This window comes from Aptenodytes patagonicus, chromosome 2 (assembly GCF_965638725.1).
Source record: "Aptenodytes patagonicus chromosome 2, bAptPat1.pri.cur, whole genome shotgun sequence".
Lineage (NCBI taxonomy): Eukaryota > Metazoa > Chordata > Aves > Sphenisciformes > Spheniscidae > Aptenodytes > Aptenodytes patagonicus.
In genome coordinates, this window is record NC_134950.1 from 144562348 (window position 1) to 144578579 (window position 16232).

At 39.7% G+C, this 16232-nt stretch overlaps 1 protein-coding gene across 1 annotated transcript in view; it reads right to left on the minus strand.

Annotated features, from left to right (window-relative positions):
* Nucleotides 1–16232, minus strand: part of COL1A2 (collagen type I alpha 2 chain) — a 42081-nt gene that overhangs the window by 1843 nt on the left and 24006 nt on the right. The window contains exons 30-50 of the mRNA XM_076331490.1: nucleotides 15999–16043; nucleotides 13710–13808; nucleotides 12868–12975; nucleotides 11464–11517; nucleotides 10845–10898; nucleotides 10213–10266; nucleotides 10051–10104; nucleotides 9841–9948; nucleotides 8811–8864; nucleotides 8656–8709; nucleotides 7562–7723; nucleotides 6020–6127; nucleotides 5489–5596; nucleotides 3711–3764; nucleotides 3498–3605; nucleotides 3253–3306; nucleotides 2784–2891; nucleotides 2054–2107; nucleotides 1811–1918; nucleotides 1145–1391; nucleotides 528–718 (exon numbers count right to left, since the gene is read on the minus strand). Of these exons, the coding sequence (XP_076187605.1) occupies nucleotides 528–718; nucleotides 1145–1391; nucleotides 1811–1918; nucleotides 2054–2107; nucleotides 2784–2891; nucleotides 3253–3306; nucleotides 3498–3605; nucleotides 3711–3764; nucleotides 5489–5596; nucleotides 6020–6127; nucleotides 7562–7723; nucleotides 8656–8709; nucleotides 8811–8864; nucleotides 9841–9948; nucleotides 10051–10104; nucleotides 10213–10266; nucleotides 10845–10898; nucleotides 11464–11517; nucleotides 12868–12975; nucleotides 13710–13808; nucleotides 15999–16043 (1986 nt within the window). The remainder of the gene's footprint in view (nucleotides 1–527; nucleotides 719–1144; nucleotides 1392–1810; nucleotides 1919–2053; nucleotides 2108–2783; nucleotides 2892–3252; nucleotides 3307–3497; nucleotides 3606–3710; nucleotides 3765–5488; nucleotides 5597–6019; nucleotides 6128–7561; nucleotides 7724–8655; nucleotides 8710–8810; nucleotides 8865–9840; nucleotides 9949–10050; nucleotides 10105–10212; nucleotides 10267–10844; nucleotides 10899–11463; nucleotides 11518–12867; nucleotides 12976–13709; nucleotides 13809–15998; nucleotides 16044–16232) is intronic.

Consider the following 16232-nt stretch of genomic DNA (forward strand, 5'->3'; position numbering starts at 1 on the left):
ACAAAAGTGATTTATTTGCAATTGGCTGGTACAGTGTTGAATGTGCAAGTAGACAAATTTCTTGTTTTTACTTACAGTGGCAATTCTGAATGTTACGGTGGCATATACTCAGGATCAGTGATGTGTAATAAGTATCTTTCCAGGAACAGTGTCATATGTAAAAAAAATCTCAATTAAAAGAATAAGCAAAGATGTTTTTCTTACTTTTTCAGACAGTTTCTGGACTGTCTTTATACTAATGTACCATATTCCAGTCCAGGCTTCCCTTAGCAATAGCCATTAGTCATGCTGAATTGATCATTTGCAGACACCAAGAAAAAATTAGAACAATACTGAGAAATCCTTTTAGCAAATTGTGATCCAAACCAGAACTGCAGCTCTGTTCCCTTGAGATAAAAGGTAGTTCCCTTTTCCATATTTCTCCTCTAAGAGAGTTTAATTTATGTGTTTGCTTGCTGAGAGTCAGTGAATTGGGAATTCTTCAGACAGCACTGTAGGAAACAATCATCCTCCTATATATCACTTACCTGGCTGCCACCATTGATAGTCTCACCAAACCATACATGCTTCTTGTCCTTGGGATTCTTGTTGACATACCAGTTCTTAGCGGGAATATTGTCAGGGTTGGCATGGATGCAAGTCTCACCAGTGGCAAAGTCACAATATGCTCTAATGGCATCTGCAGAGCAGCCTTGGTTAGGATCAATCCAGTAGAAGCCTGACATTGAGGAAAGAAATGCGAACAGTAGTTCACTCAGCCCAACACTTGCATTCAGTTTATATTCACTTGTTTGATATAGGAACTCAGAGAGAGGTCATAAATATCACAACTAGGTACAATATTAAGGTGGTAACTGGGATAAATATGTATGCTAGATTGTTAATGTATAAGAAGCTGTATTTGAAAGTTAGGGTTAAATATTTTTGTATTATTTCAAAAAATTATTGCAATAATCACGCAACAATAGCTATAAAGAGCTTTTCAGAATGTTCTTGTATCTATTTTCAGTGGAGGCAGAGAGAACTTCTTCATTGGTTATTTAGTATTTTCACTGGGTGGCCAAGGATACCATTCATCAAAGCAAGCGAATAAGCTGGAAGTACTCCCTGAGCCAGAAAGGGCAAATATCTGGCACTAACATACCGCTGCTCCATTCTGGGTGGCTAAGTCTTAGGTCACGGCACGTGCGGGCTGGGTTCTTTCTGGAGCCTTCTGGGGTCAGCAGGGTCTCAATTTGGTTGTTCAATGTTTTCAGAGTGGCATCAACTTCATAATCCTTGGGTCTGAGAGAAGGCTGATCAGCCCGGTAGTATTCTGCATCATAGCCAACTTCGTATCCACCACCATTGGGACCAGGGGGACCAGGGGGACCAGGAGGACCAGGAGGACCCTAAAGTTTTTCAAAAGCAAAAGACAAGCAGCACTCTATTAGACATATGGTTCTCTGGATTAAATGCTTCCATGCATGCATAGTCTGACTTAATTCCTAGCACCCTCCACTCTAATCTGAGGCAGCACATATGGACCTGCCCTGTGGTGACTACTATGGGTTCAAGCAGTAGAAGATGCACAGTGTGGGACTACCACATCTTCTTTGTGTATTTGCTGTCTGGCCATAAGGAATGAGCAAGGACTTCAGGTTTAGGCCTATTAGGGAAATGTTCAATGTTAAATTACAACAGACATTTGGAAGTCTTTTTTTTTAATAAAGAAAACCACATCTTTTCCTAAACTGCTAGGCTTTTGAAGTTATTTTCTTGTAACTGTGACATAAATGTGTTAAATCAACAAAAAATAAGTTATACTCACAGCAGGGCCTTGGCTACCATGAGAACCACGCACACCAGCAGGGCCAATAGGTCCAGGGAGACCATTGCGACCATCTTTACCAGGAGGACCAGAAGGACCAGGTGGACCCTAAAAGGAAACTCGAACAGTTTAATGACAGTAGAAAACACTACAAATAGAGATTCATATAAATGGGAGTGTATATATATATATTGCACAAAAGGAATGGGAGAGTTATCTGAATATGCTCTTAAATTCACATACCCTTGGGCCAGCAGGGCCATTGTTACCAGGAGGACCTTGATCACCATGGTGGCCCTATTGGGAAAGATACATGCATAGTCATTAAAAAAAATGCAGTGGCACACATTTGTATTAGCATGATTCAAGAGGGAACTATAGTCAGCCTGTGTATTTGGGCTCAGAGAATGGGAATCTAGGGCTAATGGCATTTATTAGTGGAGTTGGGGTATGAAATGCCTGTTTTGGAGAGGGAGGAGAGAGAGACTAAAGAGGTATTTAAGGGGATAACCTATAAAAGTCTCTATATTGTTTCTTCAGGTTTTCAGAGAAGGCTTTAAAATAAAAGCCAGAATTCCTAAAGGGGATACCAGAATTTAAAGGGAATAAAATCTACAAATTACTTCTGCTTCTCTGTGATACAAAGGCTTTACAATTTCTGGCCAAAATAAGAAATAATATTAAAACAAAGGCAGAGCTTTTTGAATTCTGTGCTAGCCAAATGCAGTCAAATTTCAGGGCAACTAATGGTACTCACAGTTCTAAAGCCAACTATGAACGGCAATATCAAAATTTGCCATTTTATGTGAAGAGCATTGAGTGTTAAAAAGAATCTTATAGCCTTTGAAAGATGATGCAGAGTGGAGTAAGTGGTATCAACCTGCTGGGTTATACATATGCAATTCCACACTAGGGTGATCTTATTTACTTTTTTTGCTCTTTATATTCAAAATACTGAAAATCATTTACTTACAGCAAGACCAGGAAGACCCTGCAATCCATTGTGTCCCTTCAAGCCAGGCAGACCTCTATGCCCCTTATCACCAGGTTCACCTTTCTCACCACGTGGACCTTGTGGGCCCTAGGAAGGGATGTAGGTGTCAGAGGAATAAAATAGAAGGCTTCAAGTATATACTACTGTCAAAGCAAAAATTAAGCATGAGCATTCTACGTTATGCCATAGGTTGCCCCTGATATATATATATCTATATATATATATGTACATCCTGTTAACACACCCAGGAAGAGTGTCAATCCCAAAAGCTTCAGGATCAGTCCCATAAGACAGAATGCTGATCGAGGTTCTAGGTCTATAAATATTTACAGCTCCTTAAGCACTACTTTTTGGGCCCATATCTTGAGCACAGTCATGAGTCCGCATTAATAAAGCATGTTTTCTCTTCTTGCATCAAGGTTGTAATATATTTAGAAATCAGACTTACAGCAAGACCTCTTGGACCAAAAGCACCAGCAGGACCGACAGAGCCAACAGGACCCTGAAACAGGAATAGAAAATGCATGTCACTGCTGTATATTATACCTAATAAAGGTTCCATGCTCAACACATCTCTGCAGAAAGCAAAGTTGTTATCCACATATTGTAGGTGTTTGACGTATAATGGATATATATGATGGACAAATGTTAGTCCTGTGTTAATCAAAAAAAATTATGGTCTCATCAACTTACAGGATCACCACGGTTTCCAGGCTTTCCAGAAGGACCAACTTGGCCATGAGGACCAGGAGCACCCAGAGCACCACTGGGACCAGCATTACCAGGAGCACCACGCTCACCCTGGGAACAAAGGAACACAAAGGGAGAGACAGTGTGTTACTACTGACTTACACATACTGGAATATTTCTTCCATGACTATGAAATAAAATAAAAGAACAAGTTACCTTGAAACCAGGAGCACCGTCACGGCCTGGAGGACCATCGTTTCCAGGATTGCCCTGTTGAAATACCATGAAAAAGCATTAAATTCCATCAACCTTCATCTCACACTGAACTGTGCGTCAGTCTAATTGTTCCCCATGAGAGTAAGAAGACACTGAGATGGGATAGCATACATCTTGAAGATAACAAACTCTTCCTTATAGATACCACTCAAATCCCTTAAATATATTAATGTTCTCAGCAAAATAAGATGGCCTTCAAATATTTTAGGTTTTACAAGTTCAGTATAGAAGAAAATTACTGGGTTTTGCTGTATTTCTCTAAATGAAAAGGTCAAGACAATAGTGGTCTTCATCTAGCTTGCACTCTTGTAAAACTGAGACCTGCTTTTTAGATGAAAAATGCCAGTGGTGAGAAAAGGACTTCCAACAGTAGTCACAGCTAAATTACTTTGTTGTGGTGCTTCACAAGCTTAAATGGCTTCCTTTGTGGATGTTAATTTCATTTCAACTGTTTCGCTGTGTACACTAGCAAACCTTTTCCTTCAGAAAATTCCCACGGAACAGAAAGTTTATTTCTTTTTAATACTTATAAAATAAAATTACTGTTCTCTGATCTCTTTGAAATTCTGTGAGTCTCAGGACACACAGGAGTTCTGTATTAACAGTGCTTCAGGTTACCAAATAAGCTTCTCTGATAAGGCTCAGAGAAAGCTTTCTATCTCCTTACAGGAGACAAGATAACGTGTTAATACTTTCCTTTAACTGTTCTTATAGTGTAAGTCAGTCATGTATAGCCACTGTATGGATACCCTTCTTCAAGGTGAACTACTAACTTGGATGGTTAAATTGGATGGGTAAGTATTTGCTGCTCTATGAAGAACTGGTGGCAGGGCCCTGTCCTCCAAGTAATCACCCATAAGGCAGGGCATTAGAGGGAGCGATTTGTTCCACTCCAGCGTTTCCACACTCCGCTTTCTTCACAGGACTCAGGTCCTCCATTGTGTCTTAACCTGCACTGATCTCTGCAGTTCAGCAGTACCTGGCACACAGGCCAGAGTTTGTTCCATCCTGTTTTTAGCCTACAAATGTACTTCACATTTTATGGTGAGGGAATGCACATTGGGAAATATTATGTAGCTCAGCCACAATGTTAAAGTGTATCTGTTTTGTTAGGAATCCAAAATAGTGCTGAGTGTTGCACAAGTCCAATAACTGAATTCCAACATTTTGTGTAATGTGCTTCATATGCCTTCTGAGTGGGCCTTAAGTTAAAAAACACTTTGTCTTTAATACCACGAATCACTAGATCCCTCAAGTAAAAGTGACTGCAATTTTTATACTTCCCTAAAAGATATGTATATTGCATCTAACATGATGCTTACGAAAATTTGCTGGTAACAAGCTTTCCTGATATATTCTTCTCTATAGCCAAAACCTTATCCCCCGGGATGTACTATTTTTCCCAGCTCCAACAATGAAGTAATCTTCTTCCCACTCCATCTTTCTTGGCAAGTAAGTAAAAAGTCAAAAGATTCTGATAGTGACTCCAGGATGTATTTCAGACACAACTTGTGCCTTGAAGAATTTGTCACCTAGTTGGGAGCAGGAATCCACGTCTATTAGAATCCTGCTTTAATCTTCCCTGAAGACATTGGAAGGTACAAGTTTGCTTGTTTGCAAGTTTGCAACCTCCAGTTGCATCCATCTTTTCTGTGTATTTGTCTTCAGCTCAGAATAAAAGAAAAGCAATCCTGAAGAGGAATTAAGACATAGCTTACATCACGACCAGCTTCACCAGGAGCACCATTTGCACCAGGAGAACCCACAGGACCAGAGGGACCACGGGCACCAGGAGGACCAGAAACACCCAGGGGACCAGGTTCACCCTAATACAGGAACAGTGGTAACAAAATGTGACATTATAATACAACATAAACCAGTCTTACAGAACTTTTGGCCTATATCTAAGAGAAACATTTCTTTGCAATCAATTCTAGTAGTGAAACAGATCCAGGACAAGAAACATATCTAACTATACCAAATATTATCTTCATTCTAAATTTTCTTCTATCAGAAACCTCTGATGCCATTCGAAAATATGCTCACCTGCAGACACAAGTCTTGTTTGTCTGCAGCAAGCAATAATTTCTTCCATGGCTCTAAGTCTGTTAGGTCCATATCCTCTGTTTGCAGCAGCAATGGAAACAGCAGAACCTACATCTCCTTTTCCCTGGTTTCCCTTAAGAGAGGACTCCAACTTTTTTCTTTACACCTATCTGTTTAAAGCAGTTAACTAGTCATATACTCACTGTTGCTCCAGAGATGCCTGGAAGACCACGTTCTCCCCGAGAGCCAGGCAGACCAAGGATACCAGGAGCACCAAGAATACCCTGAGGACCTGGGCTACCAGGAGGACCCTATGACATGAAGAGAGTATTATTTATATTAACAGAGAAAAATCGATTTTTATGGCTCTCCACATTTCTCATTTGTTTTGCTCTACAACAGTACCTACTGCTTTCCAAGGATCTCAGTGTGTGTCAGTGCTAGTTCCTGCATGGAAGAAGTTCTAACCAAACCATAAGACTTTAAACTCCAAAGCTAAAGGTCTGTAAGAATGTAATGCCAGTTATACTCCCCTCACAACTGTTTTCCAGTGAAAATGCTGTTTCTGAACAACACTATACACATGCTTTTTCCCTTCCCATTCAATAACAGTGGGTGATGCATGAAAATTGGGGTATTCAGCACAGAGAAGATAACTATGTGAGGGGATTCCACAGCGAAGAGACTGATCATCTGAGACTGATCCTGAGACAGCCTTAGAAGATCTCTAGGTGTTATCTGACATCTCCAAACAACCCTTAGAGCTCTCTACTGACCATTTGAAAGGTAAAGGTTGTTTAGTTAAGTGACTTTTCTATTTCCTTGAAATTTGAGCATATGTGGCACTAAACTTGGCATAAGTAATCATCCTGACAGATTGCCCTAAATTATTATCCTAACTTACAGTCAGGCCTACTAGTTCAATTCTGTTTTTCATAATTGAAATTAAATTAGAACATAAAAATTAGAAAATTTATTGCTTTATACTGGACATTAAAGGGCAAATTTTCAATTGTCACTTTCCAAATTTTAACATACATGTCTGACAATGACACTGAAGAGTCCATTCTTAGCTGCAACTTCTGCAGATCACAGAAGGAATTTCTATAGGTTTTTATTGAGAAACAACAGCGCGGTAATTCACACAAGTGCATACTTCCGTAAGACAGAAATGTGCCTGACTTTAAAAATGCCAGTAATTCTGGATGTGCAAGCTTAAAGACACTCAAAATTCATTTATTTATTTGCCTAATTCTAAGCCACCCTGGGGTCAGACAACTTAAACCTTTAGTCAGACAACTTTAATCCCCACAAATTAGAGTTTCTGATGCAGAAATGAATTGGGATTGTTCTAAATGGATGTTCACATGTTCCTCCTTTTTCCATCCATGATGCTCAGTTTCAGAGCAGGAGACTGCTTCCCTTTCTCAGACTAAGTAGTAATTTCTCCTGCAGTTGGCCTTGTTGCTTTCACTTGGGCTACTTGCAGAGAAAGATGCAACTCACCACAAGAAAAAAAAGAGAGAAAAACCTGACCCAAAGATCAGGTTCACTTTTTATGGCGTGTTTTGTCAAACATGTCTATAAACAATTTCTTGAGTCTCAGTGGAGCTTCTACTTAAAAGCTTTGCTAAATTTGTGGATAAAAGAGAAAAGCCCTTCACAAATACCAGAAGTATCTTAGAAGCCGTAACATTTACATGAAGAGAAACATTTTTAATGAGATGTGATACTCAGTAACTTACAGCAGCACCAGCCTCTCCAGATGGACCTTTCTCACCAGCAAAGCCAGGTGGGCCAGCAATACCTTGTTCACCAGTACGGCCAACTGGACCAACATCGCCACGTAGACCTCTAGCACCATCTTTGCCAGATGGGCCAGGAGGACCAGGGGGACCAGTGATGCCCTAGGATTGAGTATGAATATGATATCATTACAGTATAGACCCATTAACTGGGGAGAACAGAGATAAGTTTCATTTTATGTCCATGTACAAAAACTGTGCTTTGCAATAAACAGGTTATCAGCTGTTCTGAAGCAGCAACTTATATTGCTTTTGTTAGCCATGGATAGCTGGAATCAGTAGAATTATTGAACTGAGAGATTTTATTTTTTTTACTCAGAGCAGGTGAAAGTGGCAAAATTTGGCAGGAAAATATTGATTTGGCTCTGGAGACATTAATTGCAACTGTAAAATCTATGAGAAAAAACCTCTTCCAATTCAAAAGCATTATTCGCTTTGGATACTGGGATTTACAATATATTTAAATGTAGGGTATCTAAGGAAAGAAGTGCCTTTTGGTAAAGGTTGGAAACACCTTTGGAAAGAAAAATACAAATGTCAATTTGAAATGAGAATTTTTGGCTGAAAAATAAAGAAACAGGGATTCACATTCTTAAACACAATGAGAGGTTGCCCTACTTGAGACAGGGGCTGGAACTGCAGATACTTTAGAAACTGTGGACAGAAGATAACCTTAACATTCTTTTTCAAATAGGACATGACCTTCTTATTCCACTCAAAATCAATGGCTATGCAGTTACTCACGGTGAACAAAAGCTAAAGCAACACAGAGTTTTACAAATGGTTAGGCACCTCAAGATACAGAGGGATGCTTGATGGATTGTAAAAAAAAAAAAACCAACCAAACTAAATGCATAACTCCCACTCTGGGAGTTTAAAAATTTAAGACTTTCTTATCTCGTCCAGTCCTATAAGGATCTGAGGTGATTCCAGTGCAGTTAGAATTTGTGTCCATATAACAAAAATGAGGATTATCCCTAACCAATGCAACTTCTGACTTGTCTCCCATTAGAACTACTTCATTAGTTACTTACAGCAGGGCCGGGAGGACCAACTCTTCCAGCAGCACCAGGGAAACCAGTCATGCCCTAAAAATGAAAGCGAAAAGGAAGATTTGGTTTAAAGGAAACAATGACTTCATGACTTCATGAAAAGCAACAATGTCAGTGCTAAAAGCCTGAAGACTTACAGGAGGACCAGCATCACCACGAGGGCCAGCAGGACCAGCAGCACCAGCGGGGCCCTATGTATGAAGGATTGAAAAACACAGATGAATCAAGCAAAGACTGTTCATATTCCCTATTCAGAATAAGGGCTCAGTCTCACTCTCATGGAAGTTAAGGGTGATTTTGCTTTTTACTTTAACAGGAGGAGGACTGGGCCCAAAACCACGATTCCTGTCCTGATACTAGGGTAGTAAATACTCACAGATTGTAAGGACTGAGAAGAGTTGCATAAGGCATTTATGATTCAAATGAATTTGCCTTGCAAATGTTATGTGCATCTAAGCAAATATGGAAGTCAAAATGTGAAAGACATAGTAAGGCAAAGAACAGCAAGTCTTCTGTTTGCACTGTGTGACTAATACAGCCATGTAGTACAAAGGCCTGGTATTGCTCTATTAGAAGCATACAGTAAGAACCCCAAGCCAAGTTATCTCGCAACACTTTACAGTATTTGAAATACCAGGGCCTGACTTTCTGCATCATTTCAACCAGTTCCCCAATAATGGGCTGCATGCATGTGAAGTAGTATATACCTTAGAGCTATAAAGGTGTTAGCACATGAAAAGCCTGTGTGCAAGTGGGTGCAGACAAATTTGCACATATGCTACTGGATGACTGGGTCTGAAAGTCAAGACTGCGACAGCACATCCTGTCTTTGAGAGGAAGATACCACCATCCTCAGCTCAGAACTTACCCACAATCACCCCCTGAATGGTCCAAGATAGACTGATTTTGCTGATCTTCAGGGCAAGTTGAAAATTATTTTTTTTTTCTCTTCATTTCAGTTCCAGACTCACGATCTGAGCCCACATAAATAGATTGACAAAGTTTATATAATGTGTGAAAATCAGTATGGTGACTTTCCTCACAGCCTAGTTCGAAGTTTTGGGTTTTTTTTAATTACCTTTTCAAAATTCAAGGCCTTCAGGCTAGCGTATTGCTTGCATAGCACAGTTAAGAACCATGCATTTTACAGAGACACAGTTCACTTACTGGTGGTCCAGAAGCACCAACTGGGCCAATAGCACCTGTTGGTCCACTTTCACCCTTAGGTCCTTTAGGCCCACGCTCGCCTTTAGCACCAGGCTGACCAGCTGCACCCTATGGGCAGAAAAACACACAGAACAAGGAGTTGTAAAAGCATGCAAAGGAAATAGAGGAATGGCGTGGCATCAATAAGAGGAAAGCTCAAACAATACTCACAGGAGGTCCAGCAAATCCACTAGGACCTACGGGACCAGGCTCACCACGTTCACCCTAAAGAGAGGACAAAGAAGAGATGACTGGTTGGGATGGGCTTTAAAAGGGCATTTTTCTGAACATCATGTCTTTGACACAGGAATAGTTGTAGGAATTGTTACTTACAGGGATACCACGGGCACCAGCAGGGCCAGCGGGACCAGCAGGACCTCCTTCACCCTAAAACAGATGGCAGAAAACATTATGACACTGTAGGGGAAAGCCTCACTGCAGTCAGAACAGAGGTGATCTTGTGGTACAGACGCATATAGCGAGTTACCCCGTGTCTCCAATGGAGAGGGTGTTACTGAAAATGCTTCTGTTTTGACCCACCCTGTATTAATAATTCCTAACGATACTCGGACAGGATAAAGAATCATTCTGAGATAATGTGTGGTTGTTCATCACCATATCAAAACCTCTTCTCACAGTGTGAGGAGGATTGTGGAGATTAGCCTCAACTGGGAAGAATTCAGACAAAGCCTAAATCAGAATCTTCTCCCCATATAACCCACTGCCATGTAGATGTGCATCCCTTCCCTACCCTTTTAGGAAAAGGTTTTGGGTGCTATGGCAAACTTCACTGAACAGTTTTACAGTCCAAATAACACTTGCCTCCTAAATCTGAAAAACTTGCAGAACTCGTGTGCACTAGAAAGATGGAACTGTTTTTTATGGAACGCCTCATCTTAAATATTCATGCATGGGTAAACTGCATAAACAAACAAGACACTTTTTCATTCAAAGAGTAGACTTACCCGATCACCAGCACCACCAGCAGGGCCAGGAGCACCAATAGCACCAGGAAGACCCTATAGGTCAAGAGACAGGACACCATTTCTAACAAAATGTAAGCAGGAGTGACTACTTTTAATATTTTTTCTCCTTTCTCCTGGAGACAGGTGTGTGACTTTCTTCCAGCTGTTTTCAATATAAGGACACATGATTTTGTAAAACAAAATCTTTTCTGTTATTTTCCATCCAAAGTATGAATTCTAGGACAGGCAGCCAAAACCTCAAATTAATGATGATTTTGTGTGGCTTTGCAGGCTGCCTTTAAAATTAGCTGTCTGGGCTGAGCCCATAAAGCTAAACAGGATAATGTCACACTAAACAACTGTCTATGAAATACAAGGTTCTCTGCTGATGTCATTTCTCTGCTTGTGTGCATGAGAAGTTATAATTTTTCTCTCTTCCCCCCCAAATTCAAACATCCCTGGACAAGGGGCAACAAAATCATATTGATTTGTATCAAAAGTGAGCAGATGTAAGAAGAAATGCAATACAGTGGGAAATGGAAGTCCTGAACATCCTTTTTAGTCACTTAAGTTCTGAGGTGTAGCAAGGTAAACTCAAGTAGAACCAAAAGATACTTACACGAGCACCATCTCTTCCTGTTGCACCAGCATCACCTCTCAGACCCGGGGCACCCTAGAATACACACAGAGGAAAAAAGCATCATATTGGTAACAAACATAATAGCTCGTATGAAAGAAGTCTTGAACTGTTTGCTGAGTATCCATGTATTACTTGCATATCATATGAGATGCTTATCATGCTAGTTTGTTTGGGGAATGGACTTCGATTATTATTTCGTTCTTATTGCTGAGTATGTATTGACTTGCAAAGCAAGAATTTGCAGACAAAGGGGACTGACATGCTTTTCAGAATTATGAGCCTGCCTCTTTCATGGGAAACCTATTTAGTTTCCCCCAGGAGGCAAGAATTTTGAATGGAATTAAAAATTCAAACCCAAGTTGATGTATATTCCAAATGATGAATGTAAATCCCCACTCAAAATCCCTTTTCTTTTGGTCAAGAAATAACCATACATAAAAATTCTTTTGGGTATTCGTGTTATACTTTCTATTTGAAGCAGGAAAAGAACTGTTAAAAACAATGATGTCATATGAGTGGTCACATAAAACGCCCTATGTTTTGTATAACAAAAAGTTATATCCAGGCCATCACTAGTGTCAAGAAATCAGACCAGCACTCTGTTCTCTTTTTTTTTTTTTTTTAATACATCCTACTCTTTTGCTTTAATCTGCATGTCAGTACATAGTGTTTTATAAAAAGTTGCAAGCAATTTTCATCTTAATTTCCTTACAACTCCCATTTATGCTAAATGACTATGGATTTTTTAAGTAAAAAATAAATAAAGCAGTTCTAGAAATCCCAGTTTAGAGTTTAACTAACGAACAGAAGAGAATATAGAATGAGATGTACGTAACAAGATAAAAATCAATTTTATAGATAATTATATGGCTAAAGCAGAGGTAGCAACAGGACTTGCAACCAGACTTCACAGCTTTATATAAGGGCTTACATTGGCTAAAATGTAGACAACTGATATAATCACAACATTTTTGTAACTGATTTACTTTTATCATAGTCACTGTGCCTAGAGCAGTCAAGGATTTGATCAGAGTCCTTTGTGATCAGTAGGCCCATTCCTGCTATAAAGCCTGTACTCAAAGACAGCTTTAGTATTTCTTCAGTAAAGATAAGCTCATTGTTAACCAATCCTGTGAAGCACTAACTGCCACTTAAACCAATTCCAAATGCTGAGCAAAGATCAAAATACTGTCTGAAAAGACTGTCAGTCTGTTAGACCAACAAAACCTCTACTTACTGACTACTAATGAGTCACTATGCAATAGAGTTTCACAGTAAATAAAAGTTGCATTGGGGTAACCTGCAGTCTTTAAGTTTATGAAATTCAAGCATCTCCCAAACCTGTGCATGCCATAACAAAGCAGGTTAGACCATCCACCTTACCTTTTCACCCTTGCCTCCTGGAACACCAGCAACACCTCTCTCTCCTGGGATTCCACCAGGGCCAGCAGGACCAGGACCACCAGCAGCACCAACATTGCCAGGCTCGCCCTAGCAGCAACAGCATATCATGTAAGACAGGTCAAATCATTCACACAATTTGGAACAAAATTTTGTCATTGCTACTTTGCCCATCGTTCTGCTTGCTTATAAATGGTGTGAGTAGTAGTATTTCATCTTAAGCTATTGTACTTATTTTACTTTTTCAGCTAGTGAAGATGCCAGACATGAACACTCACTCCGATTCTGTGGGCTCCTGAGGTTTTAGGGTGTCCCATATTCCAAACTAAACTTTTGTGGAAAGACTACCAACAAAAATCTTGAAAACTAAGACCTATATTCAATTAGCATCAAGCCAATGCTATTTTGATAGATGCTGGCTCATTATTCTGCTGACGTTTTGGGGAAAATATTGCTTACTAGACACAAGAACTTCTGTATATAAGTAGAGGTGGGAATAAATAGAAGTCAGCGTGAATTTTGGCCAAAATCTTGGACCCTATCTTAAAACAGAATAATAGTATATCCAGCTGACAAGCTGTATTCAAACTGATTCCAAACTGGAGTTCCCCTCCCGTTGTCTATAGTGCTAAACGTAAAAACCTTTAATATTGGTGTGGACTAGCTGGGATGGAGCTTTACCATTTGAAGAAACGACCCAGTGGCTATGGTCTATAGGTAAACTACCTGTTACCAGTAATCACTTATGCTCTTAGGAAAGAAGGTTTTGGATTGCCTTCATCAGGAATTCAACAGTAAGGCAATGGCAGCTGGAAAAGGCTTACCTTGTTACCATCAGGGCCTGGTGGGCCAGATGGACCACGACTTCCAATGGCACCAGCAGGACCAACAGCACCGCTTTCACCAGGAGGACCACGTTCACCCTGCAGGAGACAGTCTGATTTGAGTTTTTCCTTGAATTATTCTGTAGCTTAGAGGTTTAAAAGCACTGACTAGTAGCAATGACAATGTGATGCATTTTTAGCTGAACAAACCATTAAGAACTATATTAGAATTGTGCAGATACTAACTAAACTGGTCATAAGAATTGGCTCTAGCTTTTGACACAAATACAGCAAAGTGAAGTACTAAAGTCTTGCATCATGATAACAGCTGACACTTAAAGTACAAGTACTTCTTGAACATGGATTTTGGCTATTGTGCTCATTCTGGTAAGTGTCTTGCATTCTATTGTCAAATGGAGCTTCTGATACCAATCTGAGGGCAGATAATGGATTCTAGTGAAATTAGAGCCATAGTAATTGGTAAACAATTATTTTTACAGTGGCAAATGCCTGGTGAACACTGGAGAATAAAGGTGACAGCTAAAGCCTACTAATGTGACCTGTACATTATAACAGGTATAAGGATAAATTCTGAGACAGAGGTCATCTGGAGACGTGGAAGTAGCCAGAAACTGGGCTTAAATGCACAATAGATCTATCAAAGGTAGAAATATCGGTTTAACTAAAGGCATCTCAAATTATCCCAGTGTAATCCAGCTGGACATCAGTGAATACTCTGATAAGGCATAATGGAGACTTTTAGTTATGTTGGAGAATTTCGGAGTTTGAATGAGAACTATAATGTGGTCAGAAAACTGACTCAAGGAGAGGCACCACACTGCTGAAAAGCACCAATGATGCAGAAGGCTAACATATTGTAGTGATGTTCCCCAATTAATGTATCTTTTCATTATTTGTATATATATTTTGTTAACGACAGAGAGGCAGAAAAGGAAGAAAGATATTTGTGAAATATGCACATATCACAAAGGTGGAAGCTCTTGTCAACAGGAAGAAGGGTTGACTTATTACACAGGAAGAAGTGAATAACCTGCTGGCCGGCTGTCACAGTAGAAGTGGGACAAAATTCAAGAATGCAAAGTACCAGGCCATTTATTTAGGTACCAAAAATGAGTATTTGTGCTGTAAATGGGGGGCTCACCTGCTGAAAATGACAGAAGGGGAAAGGTGATAAACAGCCAATGATACAGACGTGAAAAAGGCAAATGTGATCTGGCACAAGCAATGAGTTATTTTTAGGAAGTGTTAATTTTGTTGTACAAAGTATCAGTAAGACCTAATTTGGAATATTGAATGAAATACACTCTGGCTGGGTACAAGATGCTTAAGGCAGGCTAGAGTAGAGACAGATAACTGCTACTACAATGATAAAGGGAACTTGGCTTGGATAGATTAGCAGAATGAAAGTTTAAAGAGGACATGGTTACTAATACAGCCTCAGGGGACTAAATATAGGGAGGAAAAGTGCTATTTAAACTGATTGACATGACTGATAAGAGTGAATGGGAATATTTGTCATGAATACATTTAGTCCAGAAGTCAGAAGAAAAGAGGAAACAGTGGAAGTAGTTTAAATATCAACTTCTTTATAGGGGGATTTGGAAAGCAAATAATTAATCAAGCATTTTATAAACTACTCATTGCTCTGCATAAATGGGACTTTCCTGCCATGCAGGAAGGCCTCCACACAAAGCTCTCTACAGTTGTTTATTCACAGTGCAGGAATAAAAGGAAGTGGGGGGCAATATATTCTAATGACTATTCCAGGCTCTGGATTTAGCCCACCATTTGTTCACAAAGACATTACATGGGAGGTAGGAACTGGCTAGCAAGGGATGGTATGGCTGAACTGGTCAGGGTAAGAAGGTCTGTGCACAGGCACTGGAGATGAAAATTCTCATATGCACCAGGCCTCAGTGTAACACTGTAGGGTCAGTCTTTTGTCATCCACATTCTCATTGTGAGGTTCATTAATAGAAAAAAAGAAAAATTAGATCAGCTCATCAGGATATCATTACTTGGGTAATGTTCATATTGCTTATCTGGAAGTTTACTAACACTGGCAACTATTGTGTTACATAATCATATATCCTGACACATGCAAAGAGCAGAGAAAATTCTCCTTTGTTCCTGGGAGTCTGCTGCAATATGTTGTATTCTGTAACTGAGAAGAGCTGTTTGACTTGAGAAACTTGGAAATGTATATAGTTACTTTTATTATTGAACACATTAAGACAGTCTGTACTAGGTTTCAAATGAGTTACTCACTCTTGGGCCAGCAGGACCAGGGATACCAAATTCACCATGAAGACCCTAGAAGAGAGTAGATGTATTGGTAAAGCTTATTTCTAAAGAAAACTTATTACCTTAAATTGTGCTTTGTTTCTTAGCAGTAAATAGAAATGCCTCTCAAATTGCAGCAGCATATTGAAAATCTTCAGACTAGAACCAGTCTTTTAGATACACAGAAATAAACCCTTTTCATATAGCTGCACAGTATCT